At 41.5% G+C, this 26,638-nt stretch overlaps 2 protein-coding genes across 3 annotated transcripts; one reads left to right on the forward strand and one right to left on the reverse strand.

The window, feature by feature from the left end:
• Nucleotides 1–803: 803 nt before the first annotated feature.
• LOC138413891 (collagen alpha-6(VI) chain-like) lies at nucleotides 804–2,579 on the reverse strand. Its single transcript, XM_069540091.1, has 2 exons — nucleotides 1,708–2,579; nucleotides 804–1,497 (listed from the first exon to the last, which is right to left on the reverse strand). The coding sequence occupies exon 2, from the start codon at nucleotides 1,431–1,433 to the stop codon at nucleotides 804–806; it is 630 nt and encodes a 209-aa protein (XP_069396192.1). The 5' UTR covers nucleotides 1,434–1,497; nucleotides 1,708–2,579.
• MMD (monocyte to macrophage differentiation associated) lies at nucleotides 964–26,638 on the forward strand. Of its 2 annotated transcripts, XM_059997503.1 has the most exons (7): nucleotides 964–1,038; nucleotides 7,500–8,547; nucleotides 12,649–12,809; nucleotides 16,567–16,641; nucleotides 18,267–18,368; nucleotides 20,553–20,622; nucleotides 26,339–26,638. In XM_059997503.1, the coding sequence occupies exons 2-7, from the start codon at nucleotides 8,470–8,472 to the stop codon at nucleotides 26,537–26,539; spliced, it is 687 nt and encodes a 228-aa protein (XP_059853486.1). In that variant the 5' UTR covers nucleotides 964–1,038; nucleotides 7,500–8,469; the 3' UTR covers nucleotides 26,540–26,638. The 2 variants fall into 2 exon arrangements, with proteins under 2 accessions (XP_059853486.1, XP_059853487.1); XM_059997504.1 differs by lacking the exons at nucleotides 964–1,038; nucleotides 16,567–16,641 and having other exon boundaries at nucleotides 7,255–8,547.

Below are 26,638 nucleotides of genomic sequence, written 5' to 3' on the forward strand. Positions count from 1 at the left end.
ACCCTAACCCCCCACCCCCCAAAAAAAATCAGCGATTCATTCACTATCCTTTGAACCTCTCTTACAGCAAGCCCTCTGGGTTTAGGTTTTTCCCACAGGACCCTGATTCAAATCTACTTTAAGTAAAGTAGATTTGGATTAAATAAATAAATAAAAGTATAACACAAGCATCCCTGCGGAGGACTCCCTCCTTTGAGTTTCTCATAGAATCTGAGTTAGACAATGCATGTCATATGACAGACAAGGAAAGGTTTTTAAAAAATCTTCCCCAGAACCTCGCACAACAGCCCAGGTGTAGCTGTCCTTGAAAATGACGAAGGAATAAATGAACGGAGGGATGGAGAAATGATGAGGAAGGAATAAATGACACAGAGCCAGGACTAGAACGCAGACAGAGGTCCTTGTTTGCTGCTATTTTCATTACAATTTCTTTCAAGATTCGTGTCTCACCTCCTCCTTTACAATTTTTCTTCCTCTGTCCTCTGGCTCTTCTATTTTCTCGCTCCAACTCCACCCCTTCTACAAGTGAGCCGCCCTTCTAGCTCTCCGCCCCTCCCCTCGCTCCGCCCCTCCGCCGCGAGGCCCCTCCCCTCCGCCCGGGCGCTGCGGGATGAATGGCAGAGTTGCCGCTGCTCCGCTCTGGGCGCTGATTGGCCGCCCGGCGCGGTGACGCGCCGACGGCCGCGGGAGCACGCAGGCGGGCGGGGCGGACGGGGGCGGAGCCGGGCTCCGCTGCGGGGCGGGGCGCGGGCGACAGTGGGTGGAGGAGCCGGGAGGCTGGAGGCGGGAGGCACCGGGGCCGTTTAAGCGGCTTCCCTCCCGCCCCCAGCCGCCAGGTCTGGCTCCGGTCCTGTCCCGACCCCCGGCCTGGCCCACTCCGACCCTGCCTGGCCGAGTGGTCCGCCGGGCACGCGGCGGCCTCCGGAGCAGCCCAAGCCCATGAGGGCCGCGCGCCCGGCCGCCGGCGCTGACGATACCGAGCTCCTGGCCCACGAGGAGGAGCAGAGGATCAATGCGGTTCCAGAACCGATTCCAGCGGTGAGAGGGATGGCGCCCCCGCCCCGCCGCCCGTGCCGGGACCGGGTCCTGGATCCCGCCTCCTCCCGCGTGGGTCCCGGCTCCTCACTTGGGTCCATCCACTGTGGATCCCGCGCCTCGGCCGGGGACCGGCTCCCGGGGGATTCCCCTCCCTGCTGTCCCTGGGTGATCCCCTTCCTCCAAAGACCAGGATCTCGTGCCTGTCCCGGGTCCCCCTCGCGATCTGCGAACCTCGGATTCCCAGACCTCGGACCACGAGCCTGCCCTTCTCCCGCGGTATCCCATTGCTCACCCGGCTTCACCCCATCCAGGCGGGGCTCTTGGTTGATCTGAGGACCCGAAGCCCAGCCGCAGGCGCTGCCCCCGAGTCTTCCGACCCCAGCTTTGCCCTCCATCCCTTACCGGGAGCTTGGAGGGCTCCCGGTGCGGGCGGAACCGGGGCCCATTCGTTGTTGCGCCCTGCAGCGAGAGTTGTGGTAAAGCGGGGGTGCTGGCCGTTTTAGGTGCTTTGTCTTTGAACGGCCGTAGCAACGGGGAAACTGAGGCAGGCTCTGCTGGTTTAGTCTTGCCTGGCCAAGTCCGGGCCCTGAGGGTACTCAGGCTTAGAGTCCCTGGGCGTGCTATTTGGGGGCGCCGCGAAGGGGCAAGTTAGCGTCCGGGTGGTGAGACCTGCTGTTGAGGAGCCGGTGTTAGGAAACGAGGAGGAGGAACCGAGGAGGCACCACCGGAAGGCTGGCCGGCTGCCCTTTCGCTGGAGAGCCGATGGTAACGCCGGCCTGGGGAGGTACCGTGGCCTTAATCCCGACCCCGGGTGTCTGCCATCTAGCAATGGATGGAGGCTGGCCATAGTTCCGAGAGGAAGCTCTGGGCTTTTTTTTCTAATCGCCTTCGTTTAAGCGGGTGAAAGTTCACCTCTCCTGTGTTGTGGTAACTCTCCATCCCTTTGTCTGAATCAGGCAGCCGTCCCCATTCCCAGACCTTCACCCTGAGCAGGCTAGCTTAGTGTGCAGTGACGGGGAATTTGAAAAAAGACAAAGAATGCATGAAGTCTTCCAAGGAGGTTATTGTTGAGTTTTTAGGCACTGCTTTTTATTTCAAGATTTTAAAGTGCACTTTTTTTTTCTTTCCAACTTCCTAATCCCTTGACGCCCCCTCTCCCATTCTGATCTTATTCCTCCTCCAGTCCAACAGGGTAAGGAGTGAAATATTCACAGGGAGGGTTGTGGTGGATTGTGCCATCAGAAGGGTGATCAGTTTGAAAACTTGGATTAACTTCCGAATATTGCTCATCACTCAGGGTGTTGAATGCCTGGCAGTATTCCCCTAGTGGGATATCATATCAGTACTTCTAAAGGCAAAACGAAACCATGGTGTTCTGGCTTGAGAACATGAAGTCAGCCATGAGGACTGGAGGGGCTTTAAGGGAGGATGTAACACAGGTTCAGTAATGGTTGGCAAAGCTCTGTGCCTGTGGTTTGTTTGATTTGGTCTTACTTCTCTGCACATCTCTGCTCTTCCTGTTTTCAGAGAACAGTGGCAATATTCTGTGAAATTACTGGTTTTTGTTAGATTAAGAGTTGTATTTCTTTTCTATCCTTTCAGTTCTTCTCTAGAAAGAAGAAAAAGAAAAGGAACCCGTTTTATTGGTTGTCGCACAAACATTAAAAGTGTTAAGAGAAATGAAAAACAAACAAACCTTATTTAGGACACTACCATTTCAGCTGATGGAACTTTTTTTTTTAATAAATTTATTTGTTTATTTATTTTTGGCTGCGTAGGGTCTTCGTTGATGCGCGTGGGCTTTCTCTAGTTGCAGCGAGCGGGGGCTACTCTTCATTGTGGTGCACGGGCTTCTCGTTGTGGTGGCTTCTCTTGTTGGAGAGCATGGGCTCTAGGCATGCGGGCTTCAGTAGTTGTGGCACGTGAGCTCAGTAGTTGTGGCTCACGGGCTCTAGAGCACAGGCTCAGTAGTTGTGGCACATGGGCTTTGTTGCTCTGTGGCATGTGGGATCTTCCTGGACCAGGGCTACAGCCCGTGTCCCCTGCATTGGCAAGTGGATTCTTAACCACTGTGCCACGAGGGAAGCCCTGAACTTTTCTTTTTGCTGGACGCTAATCTATCCAGTCCTTATTATCACAGTTGTAAGGTGATTTTGCACTCTACTTCATTCATTTAAAAATGAAAACCTACAGGCGTTTTCTTTTAGTGCAGCATAGACATTGTAATTTTCTCAGCGGCTGCACAATATCAATGGATATTTAACAGTTATTTTCTTGATGACATCTAGAACTACCCCGATTTTCTTTGAACAATGAATGATCCCATAATTTCTTGGTTTTCTGTATTATAGGCTAAAATGGAAAGATATTTCTAAGAGTCAATTTGAACTTAGAAATAAAGCCTGCCAATAAAAAGTAATATAACAAAAAAAATCATGGTTTTTGTGGTTCATACATTGACATGTTGAGAGTACTGTTCTGCATCTCTTAAAAACTGTGTTTATTATACATCTTTTGAGCATTCAGGAGAGATACAAGTAGGTAAATGACAGAGGAACTAGAAAGAGGAATACACTATCTTTGAACCCATGTGTTCCTTCTGGTAGATTTACCAGGACTCCATTGACGAGCATTTGACTGCGATAAAAACATTTCATTAGGCCATAGTTTGTGGCTATGTCTAAATTATAAGAAAACCTGAACACCTTGTTGGTTTGTTCATAATGGAAACTTGGCGGTCACTGTGGCTTTGGATCAACTTCCAGAGTTCTGACGTATCTGTGGAGGAGGGCTGTAGGGATGCCTAGCCCAGTGTAATAAGTGGAGGGCTTTATGCAGGCATGGCTTCTCAAAAAGCTTAGGATGTGAAAAACCCCAGTGGGACACCTTTTATCTTTTGTGCTTTAACCCTTCCACACTTGATTCCACCACCCCTCCACACAGAGTCATTCTCTCCCTTTCACAGCATCTCTGACTGATTAGAATACCTGCTGGCATTTATTAAGTACCTACTGGTGCCAGGCAGTAGCTGGGTATTTGTAGATTACTCATCTCATCCTCAACTGTAACCCTAGGAGACAAATTTTATACCCATTTAATAGAAGAACAAATAGGGTTAGAGAATAAAAGTGAGCTTGCCATCATCACACAGCAAGGAAGGGGCACACTGAAGGGTTCAATATCATGTCCCTCTCCACCACCCATGCAGCCATTCACCTCTGTCTCCCCGCCCACATCACAACATCTGTGTGACAGCGCAGAGGCCTAGGACCCAGAGCTTCTAATGTATCTTATTGGTATCTTACTGGTGCATGCTCATTTCTCCAGCCTGGCAACCAAAAATCCAAGGAAAAGGATGCTCCTTTCCTTAACCCCAGCCTCATGACCACTGGTTAGCTTCAAATTGAATATGTGGCAAAGCATATAATTCTAAAGCATTAGAAGTCTTCCAGGACTGCCTATTGCCTTTTTTTGTTTGTTTGTTTGTTTTTTGGCGTGTTCTCAGAGCATTGAATCATAGGCATGGGGTAGTCTCCTTATATGTGCCATTTCCCTTATTTAAGTTAAATGTATCCCACCACTATCACTACCTCTGGCAGCAGACACTTTTCCTAAACATCATGCTTATTCATATAGGGAAGCTAATTAGTAAGGTTGTGCACAGGGGTCAGCTTATGTTGCCCCATCAAGTGATGTTGAAGGAGCCCTTGGAATGTCCATGGTATTGGCCTTTGAGAATTTTATTTTCACGAGATTGAGGATTCTCTTTGCCCTAAGACTGCCTGTTTTTCTTTGTTGCATACAGAATCCCCAGTGAAACTAATTGACGAGTGGATCTTTCTCGGGTAGGATAAAATACTTCAGCAGCAGGCAGAATGTCTGTCTTTCTATTCATTCATTCAGCACTTATTTATTAAGCTCCAGCAATAAGCTGGGCCTTGTGTTTGGAACTGGAAATGAAATGGTGGACAAGATGGCCTTCATGGAATTCACATTACAGTGGGAGAAAATGAAATAAAAAATAAACAAGTTCAAAAAGTCCAATTCTTACTAATTATGATAAGGGCTCTGGTGGAGTGAGGAGGGCTGAAGTGATACTTTAGGTAGGATGGTCAGGGAAACCTCTCTAAGGAGGTTACATTTGAGATGAGTTTGACCGGTGAGAGGAGAGCTGGGCATTCTGGAGAAGAATGGTCTAGTTAGAAGTAAACAGCAAACACAGACACCCTGAGGCAGATAAGACCTGGGTGGTTTGAGGAGCAGAAAGGATGCGGTTGGTTGGAGGCAGAGAGTGAGAGGAAGGTAGCACCAGGCTGGAGAAGTGGGTGAGGGCTTGTGGCCTGCGGAGGATGCAGTGTTATCCCAAGCACTTTGGGAAGCCAGACAGATTTTAAGCTCTGCTTAGTGTTTGATGTGATCTGGTGCTGATAGACTTGTGGCTGCTGAGTAAAGAAGAGAGCCCATGTGTGGGCAGGCAGGGAGACCAGAGACTTTGTATGTTTACAGACCAGAGGTGTCGGTGTCTTGATTTAAGGTAGGGTCTTTGGAACTGTAGAGAGCGGAACTGATTTGGAATATATTTTGAAGGTAACATTGATGGCGCTTGCATGTGGAGTATGGGGAACACAGAGGAATCAAGGACAACTTCTGAGATTTGATCTTAGGCCTCTGAGATCTGCTGGCGGGTTGCAGATTTACCTTCCGAAGGCCACTGCTTTGGGCTAAATTAAAAGTGTGCTAAGGAGTGTCCCCAGGTCCCTCTCTCCATAGTTTTGAAATTCTATCACCGGGAGAGCATGAGGACACTGGGCCAGGGGAAGTGGAGAGAGTGTTGAAAGAGAAAGTGAGGGGATGAATGAACAAAACCTCGTCAACTAAAAACTTTAATCGCCTTCCCTCAAACCCTCTGAAGCTGGCTGGATGCTGTCTTCTAGCACTGGATAACCATTAGGGTGGCTTTGCTTTAAGTAGAGGTGTCTTCCATAAGTGGGTGCTATTTCCCATAACTCTTGATAACCTTCCTCATTCTTTTTGGGGGGAAGAGAATAGGCTCAGTGTGTGGGAGTTTATTTGCATTTTACATCTGCTTTTCCATTTAGGTCTTGGGCGACTAATTTCTTCATAGTGATTTCTGCAGGAGGCCTTGTTGGAGGCTTGATTGTACCCTGGCAGATCAGAGAGAAATGGAAAAATGCATTGTAAATTTCCCGGCAGAACCATGTGCTGTCCCATGGGGCCCCAGGCAGTGATCTGTGCCTGGAATACTTGCTCTTCCCTTTCTGTATTGCAGGAATCTTGGCCCTGCCCTTAAGGAGAAACTACCTTAAGTCACATGGGTGGGATATTTTTCTCTGCAACTTCTGAGTTTATTTTTAACCTGAGTGATTCCAGGTGGGCAGGAACTAAGCTGTCACAAACATGGCCACCGAGTTTCTCTGCTTTTAGGAGAAAATTTGAAAGTCTATCCCTGTCACTGTGTAATAGCCTGACTATTTTTAGATTGGGCTGCCAGAGATATAAATTGCTATTTTAGTTTGCAGCCTGTGGTGGGTAGTCAAACCCTACCTACTGTACCCTGCACAGAGTGCTCACAGTTTAATCTACCTTCAACCATCCCGGAGCCTTGCTCTTTACCCTTTACAATTCCTAATAGGATATGCTACTTATAGCCCTGTCGTTATGTCTCAGGCTAATGATTTGGTAGATCCTTGAATGCCAGGGACACTTTTAAATCATCCTTCCCAAGAGTGTAATTATTTTCCTTTTTACTAATAACTGCCGTATAGCAACACTCTCGTTCCTTAGGAAATTTAGTAAAATTATTTAAAGGATTGTCAGGGGAGAAAAGATTTATTTATCTATGTGTGAGAATAGCTTGGAATAATTCTGAAGCTGTTAACTGCACATTTCTCTTAAACAGTTTCCAAGCCATCTGGTGAATTCCATTCCATATGTGTATATTTTGCATGCTAGTTAGATAGCTACCCATTGGTGGTCCAAGTAAGGTATCTTAAAGGTCCCAAATCCATTTCCTAGTGGATCTGCCACTTGAACTCTCTATGTTGGGTTAGCAGGGACTGCCACTTTATTTATTTGCTCTAGGGATAACCGGCCCTTCTTAATTCAGGGAGAAAGTGTTGGCTAGTCTTTTCTTAAAGTGAGCACTGTTTGGAATCGCTTGACCATGTGTTTTAGTCAGTTTTTGGCAACCTGGCTGTGCCATTTGGTTTAGCCTGGTACCATTTTTTCATCATGTTAATTAATAAGGTGTGACTACTGACTAGTGACGGAATCTCCTCCCCCTACCCCCTTAACCTAGCTCAAGCAAAAAGCTACTTTATTGTGCAAAGCCTGTTGACATCTTGCATGCCCCAAGCACAGGAATGCTGCTTGAATGCTGAGACCTGAATGCCATCATGGCTGTCTTACCTCCATTATTTCTCTGCATCTGCTTCTTTCAGGCAGCTGCCTTTTTATCTTCCTGAGTTTACATCTCCCTCCTTCTAAAGAACACACAGACTAAACCAGAATCCCTCATGAAACATGGCATGGGTATGAATTGGGGCTGGGGGGATCCTCACCCACACACTGAAATAGAAGAAGGCTGTTTATCTCTTCATGTCCGATGGTATTTGTGCTTTTCACTGCTTTGCTGGTTGCCACAAAATTAGCCCAGAGGGGATATGGAATATGGGTGTATGTCTATATGTGTAACAGATACATACACATGTGTTTATGAATTTTATAGCCAGTGTATCTGGTGCTAGTCACATATTTAGATTTTGAAGGAAACTTTTAATTCAGGAAGAATGCAGGTGAAAACGTACCTCTTGTTTCAGGTGCCAGGAGGCAGCCAGGTATCATTTATTTAAGCTGTCTGGTGCCAGAACAAGTAATGCAATAGACGGAAACTAGTTCAACAGGCCTGCCAATCATGGGATGGAGGCTTTAAAGATCTACATATATAAGCTTTATACATTTTGAGAGAAGAAATAGAAACCTTTCAAATACACTGAATTTGCATTAAATGGTGGTTTCTGGTATTTGTTAACTTTAGAAAAATGACCTTGTTTTTTTTTTTTTCTGTTAAGATTTAAGATTTGGTTGTACCATTTTTTTATTTTTAATTTTTTTTACTGTGGGGGTACCAGTTGTGGATATGGTTTTTGTTTGTTTTTGGTAGGTAGAAAGTTTTTCTTCTAAATGAACTGAAAGAATACTTAATCCAGTAAACTAGGGCATTCGCTTTAGGATTTTGGCTGTTGGTTCAGTTTACACCTGTTTAGTGGCTTTGGTTTTGATCCCGTAACTAGGTATTTCCAGCAGTCACCTCTTCAGTTAGAATAGACCAAACAACCACTGACAAACTTCACCATTGTTCTTTACACGCTCTGAGCTTTTCTCACGTGATGTCTTTGTCTCTACAGGTTCATGAACCACCGGGCCCCAGCCAATGGCCGCTACAAACCAACTTGTTATGAACATGCTGCTAACTGTTACACACATGCAGTGAGTATGAGTTTTCTGCCTTTTCCATCCTTCCCAAAGGGCTTTGGTGGGAGGAAGGGGCAATCATCTCTGTTAACCTCAGCCCCGTTAGTCGGGTGTACCCACCTCTGTGACCTTACCTGCCAAAGTGTCAGTGCTAGGTCATGTCACCAGAAACTGTGAGCATGTCAGACACTTTGAGTGCTCCGACTACAGTCAGCTCTGTCTATCCTGGACTTGCTTTCTCAGACAAGATTGTCTTTGAAAGAATAATAATAGTAAGTACCTTAGTTATAAAAAAAAAAGACAAAGAAAACTATGAAGACTGTCGCCCCTGGAATGAAATGAATCACCTTTTCAAGACAGTCAGAGTGTTTATTGGCAAGAAGAATTCACCATTTGTTGACAAAGGTGTTTTTTTTCCCTGAGTGATCCCCTAAAACAGGTAGCCACATCCTCTCCATCTCCACTGTGGTCCTTGCTTCTCAGAGCAGATGTTAGTCCATATTGTAGAAGAAAAGTTCGATTTAATCCCTAAATTCTTAATTTTTTTGATAGTAGAAGAAAAAGCTGATTTAATCCCTAAATTCCTAATTTTTTTCTTCCTTATAAAAACAAAACATATTCATTATAAGAAACATAGAAAATACTGAAGAATATATGAGAAAAACAGAACTACCTAGAAATAAATTGCTAACACTTGGATGCATTTCTTCTTTTTGTCTGTGGTGTTTGTAAATATGTGTGTATTTTCATAGTTTTCCTATTAAGTTCATTTTATTGGCATTTTCTTGTGTCATATAAATTTCCTTTTATCTATGATTTCATTATTCCCTTTGAAAGTTGTACTTAGTGAGACTTTTGAGGGGAAAGTGGTGGCTGGTATATAGTCTGAAGACAAGAAATAGAGAAGGAGACCAATTTATTCCTTTAGTGAAGTGTTAGAACAGGCTAATTAATTATTTTAGACAGTGTTAGTACAATGTGTAGGTTATATACATATGTTATTAGAATAAAACTTGCTTGAATTCAAGTTGTGCCTTTTCATTTCTTGAACCCTTCTTCAAAGAATAGTCAGTATTTCTATAAAGAGGTCATGATACCAAATAAACCTGAAATAAGCTAGTTTTTGGTGGATTTCTTTGTAATCTAATAGAACAATGCTGTTTAGTCATTACTTAGCAGAAATCAAACTTTATAAAGTATCAGTTTTATGTATTGTAATAGTGGAATTCAAATACTACTTGGTAATACTGAAACGTTATTCTCATCACTGTCCTTTTTCTTTAGGTGCTCAAAAGATTTTTATTTAAATAATTAATATGCTGAAATCTTACTAAATGTTTTTTCTTTAGAAGAAAGTTTGTACCTGACATGCCTGCCCTGGATTCCATAAAAGGGCTTCAATAATGAAATTTGGAGTAACCTCACTAGTGGACAGTCTCCCTGGACCCATGGTTTGGATTCTCAGGGCAGGAAGGATTTAGTGGAATTCTCTAGCCTTGAGCTGACCCCTGTCTTTGCATTAGTGAACGCTTTGTGAAGTGAGCTTCACAACACCAGAGGGTCAAAATGTTTAGAGTCCAAACTTGGTTTTAAAGAAAAAACAGCCTAGTTTGATTGTCAACTATACTTGCCTGGATATCCATCTTTTATTCTTTTTTTTTAATTGAAGTATAAATATAATATTTACAATATTATGTCAGTTTTAGGTGTACAGCAAAGTGATTCAGTTTTTTATATATATATTTACACACAAACACACACACACACACATATTTTTCAGCTTGTTTTCCATTATAGGTTATTACAAAATATTGAATATAGTTCCCTGTGCTATACAGTGAGTGCTTGCTGCTTATCTATTTTATATATAGTAGTATGTATTTGTTAATCCCATACTGCTCATTTATCCCCCACTCCCTTTCCCCTTTGGGAACCATAAGTTTCTATATCTGTGTCTGTTTCTGTTTTGTATATAGATTCATTTATATTATTTTTTAGATTTCACGTATAAGTGATATCATGTATTTGTCTTTGTCTGACTTACTTCACTTAGTATGATAATCTCTAGGTCTATCCACGTTGCTGCAAATTGTCAATATTTCATGCTTTTTTAGGCTGAGTAATAGTCCATTGTGTGTGTGTGTGTGTGTGTGTGTGTGTGTGTGTGTGTGTGTATAATATATATATCCATTCATCTGTTGATGGGCATTTGGTTTGTTTCCATCTTTTATTCTTAACTAAATGTCTGATGAATTTAACAGAGACTTAATGTTACTTCTGAAGTTAATTGTCCACAGGCCCCTAAGAAAATGTAGGGGTGTGTGTATTTAAATCTAGGTCAGCATTAGGATATAAAGAATATAAAAGTTTGAATAACAGTTTATATGTCCTGTTCCTTCACTTATTGTTCCAATGTACATCCACCATTTTATGGATATGCCTTTACCAACTGCAGAACACTGATAAAAGTTATGAAAATAGTGCTCTGATAGTTTTTATAATACTGACCAATAAAAGCAACCAATGAGGGACTTCCCTGGTGGTCCATTGGTTAAGACTCTACACTCCCAATGCAGGGGGCCCAGGTTTAATCCCTGGTCGGGGAACTAAGATCCCATATACCACAACTAAAGTCTTCGCGCTGCAGTGAAGACCCAGCGCAGCCAAAATAAATAAATAAATAATAAATTTAAAATAAAAATAAATAAATAAAGCAACCAATGAAATGCTTATTACTTAGCATAATGTTGAGCATTTAAATATAATGGTTTGGCTGTTGAGATGCACAGCTCACCTTTAAGAAGAATATTTGCTTGAGATAGACCTGAATAATCCCTTAGTTTATCTCTTCTGGATTGTCACAAGGAACACTTATAGAAACCAAAGTTAAGGAAAAACCGACAAAACATCCACATTAATTTTTCAGAACAGAAAATGTTATCTTATTAAACTTACTAAACTGTATCCCTGATTTTTGGATTTCAGAGAGCAGTAAAATTTCTAAAACTGACAAAACAAGAAACTTCCATCTAATGTCATATTTCATTAAAGAGAAGATACTTTAACATGAAAAAAGTAGAAAGGACATAATCTCAAAATTAAATTGTTTTATGAAAAACTTTGTTGTCCTTAATTTTCTTTCTGTTCTGGGCCATTGAATACTTCAGCATTTGAAATTCAGTGCTCATCTCATCTGGGAGATTTAATATTCTGTTTCAAGAGGGAAATAGAAGGTGTTGGAGATAAAAAAAGATAAGATTGCTAAAGTTTGTGTTCTTTGCCAGGTATGTTTATTCCACTATCTAATAAAGTAGTTTATTTCTTCTGATGATTTCTGTTATTATTAAATGTTTACTAGTCACACTGATATGACTAGACATTGAAATTTGTGTCAATATGTAGTGTAAAATGTGGTGCAGAAAGCAAAGGTCTCTCTAAGATTCTAGTCTCTTAAAATTATTTGAATAAGTAGGAGTGTATTACTCTTGCCTATATGAAAGGTGCTATTAAAAATGAAATAACCCTTTCACTCTGCAGTAGCTCGGAAATTGGTGGAATGTAGACATCCGAACTAGAAATCAGGACATATGATTTGAACAAATGATTTATTTGAGTGTGGTATGTACATAATAGTTACTGACTTGATTCATTTAGTTACCCTTTGCTGAAATATTGGAATTTCAGTAGCACATGGGGGAAACAGGAAAGAATATTTAAAGATCAAGACCTCCCTGGGAAATCTGGGTACATGCTTGCCATTTGAATATTTTAAGTGCCTACCTTAAATCACATTAGAGAATAGGATGAAACATGTTCTTAACTAACGAAATTAGGATAGAGGACATTTGTTTTGCAACAATTGAGTAATGTTTCATTCTTACTGCTTGACTGTGTACCCATTGGTGGACACAGGTCCTGGGCCCTAAACAGCAGTACTTGTTTTCAGTGCCATAAACGGACAACTTCATCTGGCTCTCGTTATGATTATCCAGGAAAGGCAAATGTTTGTTTTAAAATGATCTTCCTAAAATTGCCCCTGGTAAACCTATGTATATTTAATAAAGTTCTCAATTCAGTGTTTTGCTGAATATTTACTTTTCTTTCCCTTTCTCTCAGTTCCTCATTGTTCCAGCCATTGTGGGCAGTGCCCTCCTCCACCGGCTGTCTGATGACTGCTGGGAAAAGATAACAGCATGGATTTATGGAATGGGCCTCTGTGCCCTCTTCATTGTTTCCACAGTATTTCACATCGTATCATGGAAAAAGAGCCACTTAAGGTACAGTGGATGGTACGCTGTTTCAACAGGTCACTCACAGTAGTTGGCTCGGGTTAGCCTCTCACGCTGGCATGCTTTGGTCAGGTGAGGCAAAGAGTGCACATTTTCCTGCCTGGTAGAGTCTAATGCTGTCCCAACACTCAGGAAATTTCCTATGGATTGGACAGAATTTGAGCACCCCTATCTGTGTCTTAAGAAAGCAGGTCTTTACTCGGAAACCGAACAAAACCACATTGCTTCCCCAGGACTTACAATGTACAGTCCTGACACCTGTTTTCCAGTGTGTCAGCACACTAAGGATGAGCATGGCTCATCCTAAGCTGCAGGGTGATGACCAGTACTCTGGACTTGCAGTCACCAGTTGGGCCTTGAGTCCAAGCCCTGCCACTTAGTCTTGTGTAGCCTCAGTTTCTTCATCACTAAAATGAGAATGGTAATGCCCGACTGGCGGGCTGTTGTGATAGGTGAATGAGATGATGCATGTGAGAATGATTGGAAAATTACAAATCACTACAGCTGTACTACAGGTATATCACAGCTCGGGTTTACTGTTTTGCAAAGTTCAGCTTTCAGAATTAGGTCCCGTGCATCTACTCAAACAAAATTCACATATGTTGCTACAGTTAGCTGTCAAGCACTTTCCAAACAATATTGTGATCCCTAGTCTCCCAGTGAGGACTTAAAAGCATTCATCCTTTGAGTGAAGGGTTAATTTGGGTGATACAAAGGTAGCAGCGCACCATCTAGTTGCTTATGAAACGGATTCTGCACAACCCAAAAGGACAAAGTTTCTTCTCAAAAAGGAGGACTCAGAACAGACTTAGAGTGATTTAATGTAATATTAGAAGATAACTTCTGGGGGCTGCCCTGGTGGTGCAGTGGTTAAGAATCCTGCCTGCCAATGCAGGGGACACAGGTTCGAGCCCTGGTCCAGGAAGATCCCACATGCCGCAGAGCAACTAAGCCCGTGCACCACAACTACTGAGCCTGTGCTCTAGAGCCCATGAGCCACAACTACTGAAGCCCACGCGCCTAGAGCCCATGCTGCGCAACAAGAGAAGCCACCGCAATGAGAAGCCCACGCACCACAACGAAGAGTAGCCCCCGCTCACTGCAACTAGAGAAAAGCCTGTGCGCAGCAACGAAGACCCAACACAGACAAAAAATAAATAAATAAAATTAAAAAACAAGGTAACTTTTGGTTTTATAGATAGAATGTTCAAAAAAATCTCGTTATTCAAACAATCTAATATTAAAAAGATATGCTTTATTTAAGAGCAGGATTTGGGATTCATATGATGATTACTGGTTTCCTCATATGTAAAATCAGACTTTTAGAGCTAGAAGGATCCTTAGGGAACCTCTGATCCAAACCCCATAATTTTCTCCTGGGGAAACTGAGACTCAGTGATTCCAGCAGAATCTGATCATCATCCCAGGATCTCTGACTCCCAGTCCCGAGGTTTCATAGTTTATTTATTTCATAGTTTATTTTATTTATTTCCGAGGTTTATTTCCACTGCACCCTTTACAATATTGCTTCTAGTTGGCAGTTTGCTACCTTTGCCTATAAGCTGACAGTTCCCAGGGTTTAACATAAAACCACAGCATTGAATCACGAGGGAGCTCTGGTACACACTCAAAAGCAAGCCTCAGAAGTACTTGTCCTGGCTCTTCAGGGTGCACTGTTGCAGAGCCCAGAGGCAGGAGCACTTCATTATCTTCTTGGCACGATCCAGTGCTTGTGGTTCCCTTGGCTGACTTGGCTTTGCTGTCTAGATATCTGAATCAAAGAGTTGTAGGTGCCTGCTTCGTTATTCAGGGCCTCCCTGCCAGGGCCTGAGACGATGTAATAGAAATCAGTCTCTCTTGAACCTTGAAATAGCACTGCTAGAATCATAAGCCACATGTGGATTTTTGCTCTGCATTAATTCTTTAAAATATCCTAAGTATAGCCTTAATTTAAGTAAAAGAGGGAAGGGAACAAGCATTTATTGAGTACCTACTGTGTGCTAGGTGCTGTGCTAAATGCATGGCTACATCGTCTCATTTAATGTTCACACGCACTCTGTGATACAGATGATATTACTACTGCTTCACCCTTGGGGAGAGTGAGGATCAGAGATGGGTGGTGGGTCTTGAATGAAACTGCACGTTTGACTTTACCTGCTGCAACAGTGCATAACAGTCTAGAAAGCAGAATTAGAAAGACCCCAGACCTGGCTTGGAATCACAGTCATCCAAGGAGTTATTCTTCTCTTCCCTGCATCTTCTACCACATCTTCTAGCCCTTTTAAATCAGGATCTTCTGGACTGGAGTTTGCGCCTGTATTTTATAAGCTCCCCAGGCGATTCTGCAAGGCAGTCAAGTTTGAGAAACATTAATCTAGTGTTTGCTTTTTTACACCTAAATTATTTTCACTTCTTCACTAACATGTGACTAGCACTAACAGTGACTAAAACATCCTCAGCCTGCTTTGGTCGACACAGAGTGTGTGATGAGGCAAAATCTAATACTTGTGCGCCACCAAACCACAGCTACTACCCCTTGGACTGAAAATGGATTCAAGACAATGCAATGCATTTGTACTTTTAAATTACCTCAGGAACTTCCCTAGCAGTCCAGTGGTTAACACTCTGCGCTTCCACTGCAGGGGGCGCAGGTTTGATCCCTGGTCAGGGAGCTAAGATCCCACACGCTGTACGGTGTGGCCAAAAATTTATAAATAAATAAATAACCTCAGTAAAGGGCGGATTCTGTCTAATCTGTTTTGTGAATAGACCTCAATGAGCCAAATCTTTGTACATTTCCTGACTCTTCAGTTTTAGAAGGAAAAACTTGGTTAGAAGCCCAGGTCGCGGGCTTCCCTGTTGGCACAGTGGATAAGAATCCGCCTGCCAATGCAGGGGACATGGGTTCGATCCCTGGTCCGGGAAGATCCCACATGCCACGGAGCAACTAAGCCCGTGTGCCACAACTACTGAGCCTGGGCTCTAGAGCCCGTGAGCCACAACTACTAAGCCTTGTGCACCTAGAGCCCGTGCTCCACAACGAAAAGCCACTGCAGTGAGAAACCTGTGCACCACAACGAAGAGTAGCCCCCGCTCACTGCAACTAGAGAAAGTCTGCGTGCAGCAACAAAAGCCCAATGCAGCCAAAAATAAATAAGTTTGTTAAAACAAAAAAAGAAGCAGCAGCCCAGGTGGCTACCCTCTTGACAGCAAATGAGCGTTTTGTTTTCTTTTTTTCTGGTTTGTGTTATTGCTGTTCCTAAATTAGTTTCTAAATTTGCTTTATTGCAGCTTACTGTCTACACTAAGATTTGGAGTAAGAGCTGCTTCTAAGACATTCTAAAAAGAATGTGGCTTTGGGGAGTATTTACTGAGCCTTCATGATTTTGTGCCCTGCACTATGATAGGGGTTGAGAGGTGGTCTACCCTCAAGGAATTTCATTTTCCTATTAGATAGGATCTAAAAAAAATAGAAAGTATCAGAAAAGACAGATTTTGAGTTCCTGATTATTGTGGGGTTCTTACATGGAGAGGAGCTATGGTATATGCGATCTTAAAAATAATATAGAGCTTTTACTTGTGGCTCCATATTATTAAAAATAGCTGTGCAACTTTGAAGGCCAAGTTACAAATGCCATGAGAACCAAGAACAAGAGTGGCAGTTGTGACATAGTGGAGTGATAACCCCTACTTTCAGTTGTAAAATTTTCTGAAAACTCTAACTTGTTCCCCCCCCCCCCCACAGGACAGTGGAGCATTGCTTTCACATGTGTGATAGAATGGTTATCTATTTCTTCATTGCTGCATCTTACGCCCCATGGTAAGATACAGTCTTTATATTTTTGAAGATAGTGTTTTTATGAGAGAATTCTCGGTCCTCCTTCCCTTCCTCCTTCCTATCCCTGCTCCCCGGTTCCCCCATCCCAACACACATACATGCTTTTTTTTCTTTCCCATTTTGATTTACTTGGGTCAGATTGCAGATTTTAAGGGGAGAATGTTACTGCCATTCAGAATACATATGTGGCACTGGATTGTTTGAGAGAAGTGCTGCTAAGTTGTAGGTAGGCAGCACGCTCACCTTTGAAATATATTACCTTTGCCTTCCATATTCTTTCTATATGCTTCTGCTGCTGCTCAGAATACCTGGACACCTAATTGTTTAAGTAGAAATACTGTAAATACGTACAAAGAAAACAAGGTCACTTTTGAAATTTATACTGTTGGTCTTCACAGCACAGTAGCTACTATGTATGGAGTGCATTTCTCATTTCTTTAGCTATATGAATAAGAGAAGTAGCCTAATTAGTTAGCTATTTAAAATACCTACTATTCAGTTCAGTGTCCTTGTTCTTCCTGCCTTTTTGGTATAGATCAGATAGTGTCTTTTGCTGCTCTGTAACCCATAATTAAAGAAACATTGATTTTCCTCTATCAAGATATGGTCCAGTTTTAACCACTCAGAAATTCATATTATGCCATCGACTATATATCATTAGAAACAGCAGGCCTCTAGATTCTGACTAATGCAGCATCCATCATTCAAAAGAAACCTAATTATCTGTTGGAGTAAAAAGTAAGTGCTGTCTCTCCCCAGTAACTGTTACTAGATTATAGGTCTGAATCATACTGGAACGAGAATACTTAAAGGCTTTTGTGAAGTATACCTCAATTTAATATAAGTAAATAAAAATTTTAAATGTAGACTGAGGAATCAAATATTACAGTAGGCAGTTTGTTCGCATGTAGTCTTCGATATGCAGGTGGAACCTTTTCCATTTGGAAATATTAATCTTGTAGTAATAGCCATTCAGAACATTTTATTTTCATATCTATTCTTAATCTGAATTTAGTACAGATGAATTTGCAGCATTTTAAATTCAGGCCTCACAAGAGTCCATGGTTAAATTCTAACCTACAGAGTATCTTCCATAACATGTATTAGGCTAGACCTTCTCATGTTCTCTCTCGGTGGAGAAATTGATAATGGAGACACTTGGTCTGTGTATTAGGTATCCACTGTGTGTATGTGACCTAGTTCAGGGTTTTGTTGCATTCTCAGTCAGCTTTGTAAACAATCTGCTCCCAAATACGTAGTCAGGAACAATAAGGCAAGTAGCCTTTACAGCAGTCTGCCTAATAAGGAAAGTCGGGCATCACAGATGTGCTGGGACTTACTTCTACGTGTCTCCTTTTAGCTGGTTCTATTTTTAAACCACATTGGAACTAATTCTTAGTCTTAAAGCTTGAATGACAATTTTATCCTTGAGTTATTAATTTTATCCCAGTTGCCCAAATACTTCCAACCGCATGTTGACTGCTTTTTCTTTCTGGTCTTGTCCTGGTACCTTCTCTCCCAGTTTTCAAGAGCAGAGGAAAACACAGGTTGTATGAATTCCCTTCATTTATCACTTCCGTTCTTTTTTATCTTGTTTACATTTTTAGGTTAAATCTCCGTGAACTTGGACCCCTGGCATCTCATATGCGTTGGTTTATCTGGCTCATGGCAGCTGGAGGAACCATTTATGTATTTCTCTACCATGAAAAGTAAGAGAAAATAATTTACATTTGATAGCTTTAAAATTAACTTCCTAAATTTTATCTACATTACAGTATAATTTATATTTGCAGTTCAAAATAGTAGAAATAGATAAATAGAATATATATTGTTTTAACAAATCTTTAGAACCATTTGATATTCATCATTGGTCTACAGATTACTCAGACAGAAATGAATGGTGCCTGTGTGATATATGATATAGTTGAAGGACAAGGTGCACTTGTCCCTCATCTAAAACGACAGTTTTGGAGTCAGTCAGACCTCATTTCACATCCTCAGGCAGGCTAGTCTTAGCAAACTAGCCTTATCCTCTATGACTTACAGTTACCACATGAGAAAAATAACTGCTTTTCTAAGTTTCTTTGAAGGTTGAAGATAATAGCTATTAAGCCCCCACAGAGCACCTAGTTAGAAACCCAGAGGATGTTCCAACCTAGGACTCCCTGAGAAAGGGGACATTTGGAAGGGCATCTAAACCCTTAGTATCCTCACCATGGGACACGCCTTTTTTAACCCGTTATTCATATCTCCTAGTCTTAAGTGTGAAGCAATATAAAAAGAAAACGTATTGAAATTTAGCAGCTTAGTTCTAGAGGAGACCTTCAAGGTCACCTATTTGTGCTTCATGTTTAAAAAATGAGAATGTTGGGCTTCCCTGGTGGCGCAGTGGTTGAGAGTCCGCCTGCCGATGCAGGGGACACGGGTTCGTGCCCCGGTCCGGGAAGATCCCACATGCCGCGGAGCGGCTGGCCCCATGAGCCATGGCTGCTGAGCCTGCGCTACGCAACGGGACAGTCCACAATAGTGAGAGGCCCACGTACCACAAAAAAAAAAAAAAAAAAAATGAGAATGTTTAGTACATGCATCAAATAGTGACTCATCTGGAATTAGGACCCATGTGTCCTAGTTCCTGTTCCATGGCTCTTTTCATTATTTCACATGCCTGAACTTGAGAAACTCACAACCATGAAATAATTGTCATTGGATACAGTTTATTAAATTATTTATCTATTGTTTTTGGCAGAATGGCCCTCAGAATTAAACATAACTTGTGTTTGTCACAAAGTAATAAATTGTTTTCTCTTTTCAGAAGAAAGTGGTAGTTTTAACTAACTTCTCTCTGACTTTGAAATTCACTTAAATGCATTTTTGACCATAATTAGCAATTCTGAGTGGTATTATGCGTTATATATATATCCAAAGGAACAGTTTGCTTCTAGGCTCAAACCCCTAATTTATATCCTTGGATAAATTAGGAAGTAAAGTAAGACAACTATCTTTTCTCCTATTCAAGGCTTTCTAATATAAACCAAACCCACATTCATCCCCAGTTCCCTGATATGATTACTTCATGGTGGACTTTGAGTATAAAACACTAAGAATGAGATGCGAGTCACACTTGGCCATTTGGTTTGGCAGGTGTTACAGAGAACCTAAATGGTGCCACTATACTGTTCTAGGCCCTGCAGACCCAAACATAAACAGAACTTGGTCCCTGCCTTCGAGGAACTTAGAGTCTAGTTTGATTAGGCATAAATATAAGTTGAATTTCAGTACAGTATGTTTTTTAGCATTTTCAGACTTCTGCACCTAAGGTGATGAGCCTTACAAACTGGAGTTTGTACAGATACAAAATTAAGAGACAATCAAAAACACATGCCCTCAAAAAATAAAAAAATACCAAAAAAAAAGTTAAAAAAAAAAAAACAATAACAACAAAAAACACATGCCCTTAGTTCCTTAGGGCTCCCATCTCTTTGCCACTGATAAACTGCTCCAAGCTATTCCCTGTGCAGCTTCATAATTTCAGTGTCTTATAACCATGGATTGGAATGGTGATGAAGGCAAACACTCTGGGATTAGAAACGGAAAATGCATGTGAATTGGATTCAATGACAGCTTTTGGCAGAGAACGTTTTGCATGTAGTATGTGGAATTTGATGCCTTATCAGTCCTGAAAGAAATGCTATTTCATTGTTACTCAACTACAGTATTTCAGTTAGAGCCCTAATGGTCTCCTACAGGGAAAATACATTTCATTTGAATAGTCAAGAGTTTACATTTGTTTTTCAAAAGAAAAAGGGAAAAACTGGTAAGGAAATAGTCTGAGTGTTGTAGGAATAGATATATTAAATTAACTTAAATTAAATTAACACATTTCTATTCTGCAGGTATAAGGTGGTTGAGCTCTTTTTCTATCTCACAATGGGGTTTTCTCCAGCCTTGGTGGTGACATCAATGGTAAGAAGTTACTTCATAATTTAAGTTATTTCACCTTATTTTCTTTTAAATCACTGTGACTCTTAATATGTCTATAGATACGATCTGAAGCTTTTCTTTCTGAAGTTATGACATGTCCAATAACTAGAGATTCAAAAGAAAAAATATATAAATTACAAAGTGCCACAACTTGTACTACCTACTGTCTGTAGTTTGGAAAAGCTATACATCTAAGTGTGACTCCTTCCATATGATAATCTGCTGCATTTGTTCTTTGGGATAACCCTTCTGTTCACCCCACCTCCACTCCCACCCTTTTCCCAAAGAATTGTGAGATTATTTGAAGGTGGAAATTTCTACTTGGATTACTTAGTGTCTTAACCCTAAATCCATGGTGAGGGTAAATTTTGAGGTTTCTTACAATGAAGAAAATATAAATTAGTGACTTCTTTTTTTTAGAGCAGAAATTTTTTTTTCTTAATTAATTTATTTCTGGCTGCGTTGGTCTTCGTTGCTGCAAGCGGACTTTCTCTAGTTGCGGCGAGCGGGGGCTACTCTTCATTGCAGTGTGTGGGCTCCTCATTGTGGTGGCTTCTCTTGTTGCAGAGCACTGGCTCTAGGCGTGCGGGCTTCAGTAGTTGTGGCACGCAGGCTCAGTAGTTGTGGCGCACAGGCTTAGTTGCTCCACAGCATGTGGGATCTTCCCAGACCATGGCTCGAACCCATGTCCCCTGCATTGGCAAGCGTATTCTTAACCACTGTGCCATCAGGGAAGTCCCATGACTTCTTAAAACTTAAGAATTGGAAGGACCTCAAAAGGTCATTTGGCTCAACATTTTATTGGATATTTGTCAAATTTCTTCACTCTTACTTTTCCTTTCACTTGGTTTTAAGTCCTATTATTTCTTTCTCAGGAAAGTGCTTTTTTTTTAAACTTTGCTTGAAATTTTCTTTTGGGGACTTTGATGGGTGAAAGTGTAGCATTCATTACCTGTAGTAGGCATTTGCACTTATGTGTTTTGTACTCCCATTCAGACTGATTACTGTTGAGACATCAGTTTATCCGTCAATTTAAAACAATAACATAACAACCTCACGATCCCATCTACTGGTCACTTGTGCCTTTAGCTTATGTTTTCCCAGTCCTACACTCTGCATTTTGGGGCACCAGCCACTGTGTGTTTAGTTTGAACTCTCTTCTCAGGCTACAAGGGTCAGAATTGTACCTATAATTTCCTCCTGAGCTCATAGGCAAGTTATAAGAATGTAATTTTGCCATGTATAGTTCTTGCCCTGGTCACAAAAACACCTGTAAAAGGTTTAGGATTTATAGGTTTGCTTATGTTTTTTTAGAGGGTATGTCTTATGAGAATGTATCAAGATATGTTCTTTGAGATATGAGATTTATAATAGCTTTAATAATTACCTCGTAGCAAAAATACATACACTTTAGTTGGTAAAGGCAACAGGGAATAGTGAGGGGAGGGAGGTGAAAGTCAGAAATGAGAAGATCTTCCTTGAAGGCCATATAGGTAGAGGGCGATTGAAGACACCCAGAACAAGGTCTGTGTTGATGGGTCACTAATCACTAGAGTGTAAATTCAAGTAAATTCCCTCTGGGTATCCATAAGAGCAAGTTTATCCAGTATTTTTACTAGCCTATATCTTTCATTGACATTTTCAAGAACAATAGCAAGTGACTAATGTTTATGTTAATCAAACAGGAAAATCCCCACACTTGCCCAGATAGAACTTAGAATCAAGCAGAAAAATACAATTCATATAAAATAAGAAATTACCGTAAAGTTTTACAGTGTCTTTGATTGGGGAAAGTACAGCCTGTTATGGGAGCACATGATAGATTTACCAGAGGAAATGCTATTTAAGCTGATTCAGAAAGACAAATAGGAGCCAAGAGATGGAAGGAGTGATGCAGGTGGTACAGGAAAAGGATACAGCATGAAGGAAGCCCCAGAGATGCGGAGAGCACGAGCATCTGAATATGCATGTATGCATGAGGGGGTGTAATTATGCAGGTAGCACAAGTCTCGTGATAAAACTGGTGAGCTAGACAGAGACCAGATCAAAAAGAACCACACAGGCCATCTGAAGGAACAAAGGAACGGTACAAGTGATGAAGACTCAAACCTTTGGTGTTCTGGTCAGAATAATGGGTATCGGAATTACCCTTCTACCATAAAGAACTTATAAAAGTGGGAAAAGTATGTGAAACAACTATTTTTTGGCGTTGGACACAGACATATAGGACTATGATCCTTGCGGGGAGAGAAACCAAAAGATGAACTTCATACGCACTGCAGTTTTCTCCCTGGAATGCTTTCCAAACTGCGAAAGAAAATGGAGTCCAAGAGCAGCAGTCTGGGTGGAGGAAACAAATCAGCATTTCACCTCCCGAGCCAGCTGCAGTTTTGGGGCAGGGTACTGGAGAGGAGGGAACTTCACAGAGAAGAGTCTCCAGAAATCTACAAGGGGTTTCCTTGAGTCCTTGCCTGAATACTAAGCTGCATTTGTGCCCTGGCTGAGGATAGCTGTTGGAAGGCTGTGAGATCAATGGAGATTCCAGAAGGAGCCTAGTACTGGGAGATACCAGAGTTCCAGCCAGCCAGAGCGGGGATACCATGCTGAACAACTTAGCTATTCCATTGACCCTAGCAAGACCACACCTCAGGATAAGAGCTACTCTGGCCCTGGAGTGAGGGCAGCTCTGGCACTGCCATAACAAAGCCCAGAAACCTCGAAAGGATAAAATTGATCCTTTGGTAAATAAACTGCCTACTGGAACAAACTCCACATTCCTTCGAGGAAGGCAACAAAATCTATCCTCTTTAACAACTCAGCATCCATTATCCAGACAAATACTACTAGACAAGCAAGAAGGGCCAAATGGAAATTCTAGATCTGAAAACTATATGTTAAGAAAAAATTTTATTTGGAGGGGTTTAACAACAGATGGGATACTGCAGAAGAAAAGATCAATGAACTTGAAAATAAATAGTCAGGCCTCAGACTGGGAGAAAATATTTGCTTTCTCTATAAGTATCTGACAAAGGGTGTATATCAAATATTGTAGCACTCTAAGTCAATAATAAAAAGCCAATCCTATAAAAATGGGTAAAACACTTGAACAGACACTTTACAAAGAGAAAGAGATACAAGTATCCAGTAAGCCCTTGAAAAACTGCTCAGTGTAACTAGTCATCAGAGAAATCAGGGAAATGAAAATTAAAACCTCAACATGCCACCACTACACACCCTATAGAATAGTTAAAGTTAAATTAAAAAGACTGATGCCACCAAAATCCAGCAAGGATGTGAAATAACTAGAACCCTAATTCATTGTTGGGGAGAGTATAAAATGGTATAACCACTTTGGAAATTTGTTTAGCAGTTTATTATAAAATTAAGCATAAATTTATGACAACAAAAGTGAAAACATGTATCTACAAAAGGACTTGTAAAACAATATAAATGTTAATTTTATTCATGATAGCCCCAAAATGGAAAGGATAAACAAATTATGTTAAATAATTCAGTGGAATGCTAAGTAATAGAAAGGAATGAATAACTGATATACAGTAGCACATGCATGAATCTCAAAAACATTATATTGAGCAAAAAGGAAGCCAGACACAAAAATGTACATACAGTTTAATTCCATTTATGTGAGGTTCTAGAACAGAGAGGCTTAGTCTGTGGTAATAGCAATAAGAACAGTGGTTGCCTTAGTGGAAGGGCAAACCTTATTGTTCACTTAATATCTACGCATTACACTATGTAAATTAATCATCAATTTTTAAAAATCCCCCTCCCCCCAAAAAAGGAATATAAGTTCAGTTCTTGGTTCAAATCCTGATTCTGACACTTAAAAGTTACGTGACCTTGGTAGATTATTTAACCTCTAGGTATTCTAGTTTTCTCGTCTGTAAAGTTTGGATAAAAATAGTACCTAAGTTAGGGTTGTGAAGATTAAATGAGTGCTTCAAACAAGTCCTGGTACATAGAAACATAGTAATGACATTGATAATGAAGAAAACATACCTGGTTTTGTTTGTTTTAGGATTAACTATGTTCTGGTTCTTTGAAAGTTGATAAGCAGATGTGGTATCTTGAGGAACTACCTATTAACAGAATGTATGTCAAAACCAACCTGTGTGCTTGGTTTGGTCTCTTGTTTATTGTTTTAATGGAAGAAGAAGGAGTGGTGTCTTTCGGGGCAGCAACCAGCTGTGTTACTTTGTTCAGGCTACTTATTTCTCTGGCCTTAGCCTCTTGATCTCTAAATTAAGGAGGTTGTGTTGGATGAGTGAGTCTTCACTAGGGAGTCAGATGCCCCTGTGAGAATCCCATGAAAACCTCAATCCTCTCTAGGAAAATGCCTCTAATAACACATACAACAGAGAATTTTGTATAATTAATGGATACTAATTGCTTTATAACCTCTAGGAACTAATAAATGTAGCTGGTGTTTTGTTTTGCTATGTTTTACTTTTTAAATAAAACAAAATCTGACTGATGTGCCATCTTACCAAGGTTAAGAAGTCCAGTATCAGTCAGTTTGGATTGGCTCCTTCCTCATCTTTTGATCTTACGAAAACCACGGTGCTTATGTGAACTTTGAAAATAGGGCTAATCCTCACCCCTGGCCCTGGATCCTCATGCTTGGTTCTTAGCTCGTGTCTGTTGCTGCCACTGCTCTGGCCGAGGCCAATGGGGCCATTCAAGTAGGTGGCTGCACTGGAGCTTCCCCATGTTCCTTGTTGGACTTGGCCACCAGGACCTGCTCCAAGGCTAACAGGGTTACAGCCATCAGTGCCCAGGCCTCTGGGACACCCACACACCTGTCCCCTTCCCAGGCCTTGCCACGACTTGACTTAGGTTTCCACTCACCTTGCAGAACCTGAGACCTTTCTATTCCTGGTCCCCAGAAATCCTGACTTGTTTCTCTGTCAGCTTCTTAAGCTCTGCCTCTGTTCTCTTCCCCTCTCATTCATACAGCCCAGTCTAATCTTGTAGATGGGTCGAGGTCTTTGAAAACCAAGAGTAGCCTATAAATATTCCTTTTTGTGCTAAAGCACACCTGACTGTTAATTTCCTCCTAAGCTAAGAAACTCCCAGGCACAAAGACAAAAAGGCCTGGCAACATCTAGAATGTTAGGAAATATATTGTGCTACATGGTCTCAGATCTCAGAGGTCACTCCTAGCTATGATTTTCTCGTGTCAGCCATAAGGAAGCCATAAGCTCACAGAAGCAGGTGAAGAGTCTGGGAAAAGCGATTAGTGTAGAACAGTGTTTGAGGAGGACAAAGGGAGTGAAAACCAGGCTGAGATGTGGATTATAAATGGAGTGGCATGGGTGTAGGGAAGAAAGCTCCTAAAGAGGAAGATGAAAGCCAAGGATTGTGCTTTATTAAAATGAGCTGTTGTTCATTTTAGATGCGATTGCAGTCTGCTTAAACATGGTATAAACGAGCAGAAGGTGCTTCTTTTTCCCATGGGACCTGTAACCTGACTGCTTGGTCAAATCAAGACGGCCGATTCAGAGGGTAACCCAGGTCAATTTAAGTGTAATTCGTGTTTACAGATGAGGATTCTATCTGTTCAGAGCTACTTCATTGTCTAGAAAATCAGGAGACTTAGGGGAAATTGCAGTGATCTCTTTAGCTTGTCATATCAGAATAACATCCAAACCCTTTAATTTTTTTCCTCTGTTGACAGAGTAACACCGATGGACTTCAGGAACTTGCCTGTGGGGGCTTAATTTATTGCCTGGGCGTTGTGTTCTTCAAGAGCGATGGCATCATTCCATTTGCCCATGCCATCTGGCACCTGTTCGTGGCCACGGCAGCTGCAGTGCATTACTATGCCATTTGGAAATATCTTTACCGAAGTCCTACAGACTTTATGCGACATTTATGACCAATCTTTACTAGGTCTCCAAACCAGTATTATTTCAATTATGGCACTTAGGAGCGGGGTAAGAGCTGAAAACTGCACAGAGGGAAAAAAAAAAAAGAA

The sequence above is a fragment of the Delphinus delphis genome, chromosome 19 (genome assembly GCF_949987515.2).
Source record: "Delphinus delphis chromosome 19, mDelDel1.2, whole genome shotgun sequence".
Taxonomy (NCBI): Eukaryota; Metazoa; Chordata; class Mammalia; order Artiodactyla; family Delphinidae; genus Delphinus; species Delphinus delphis.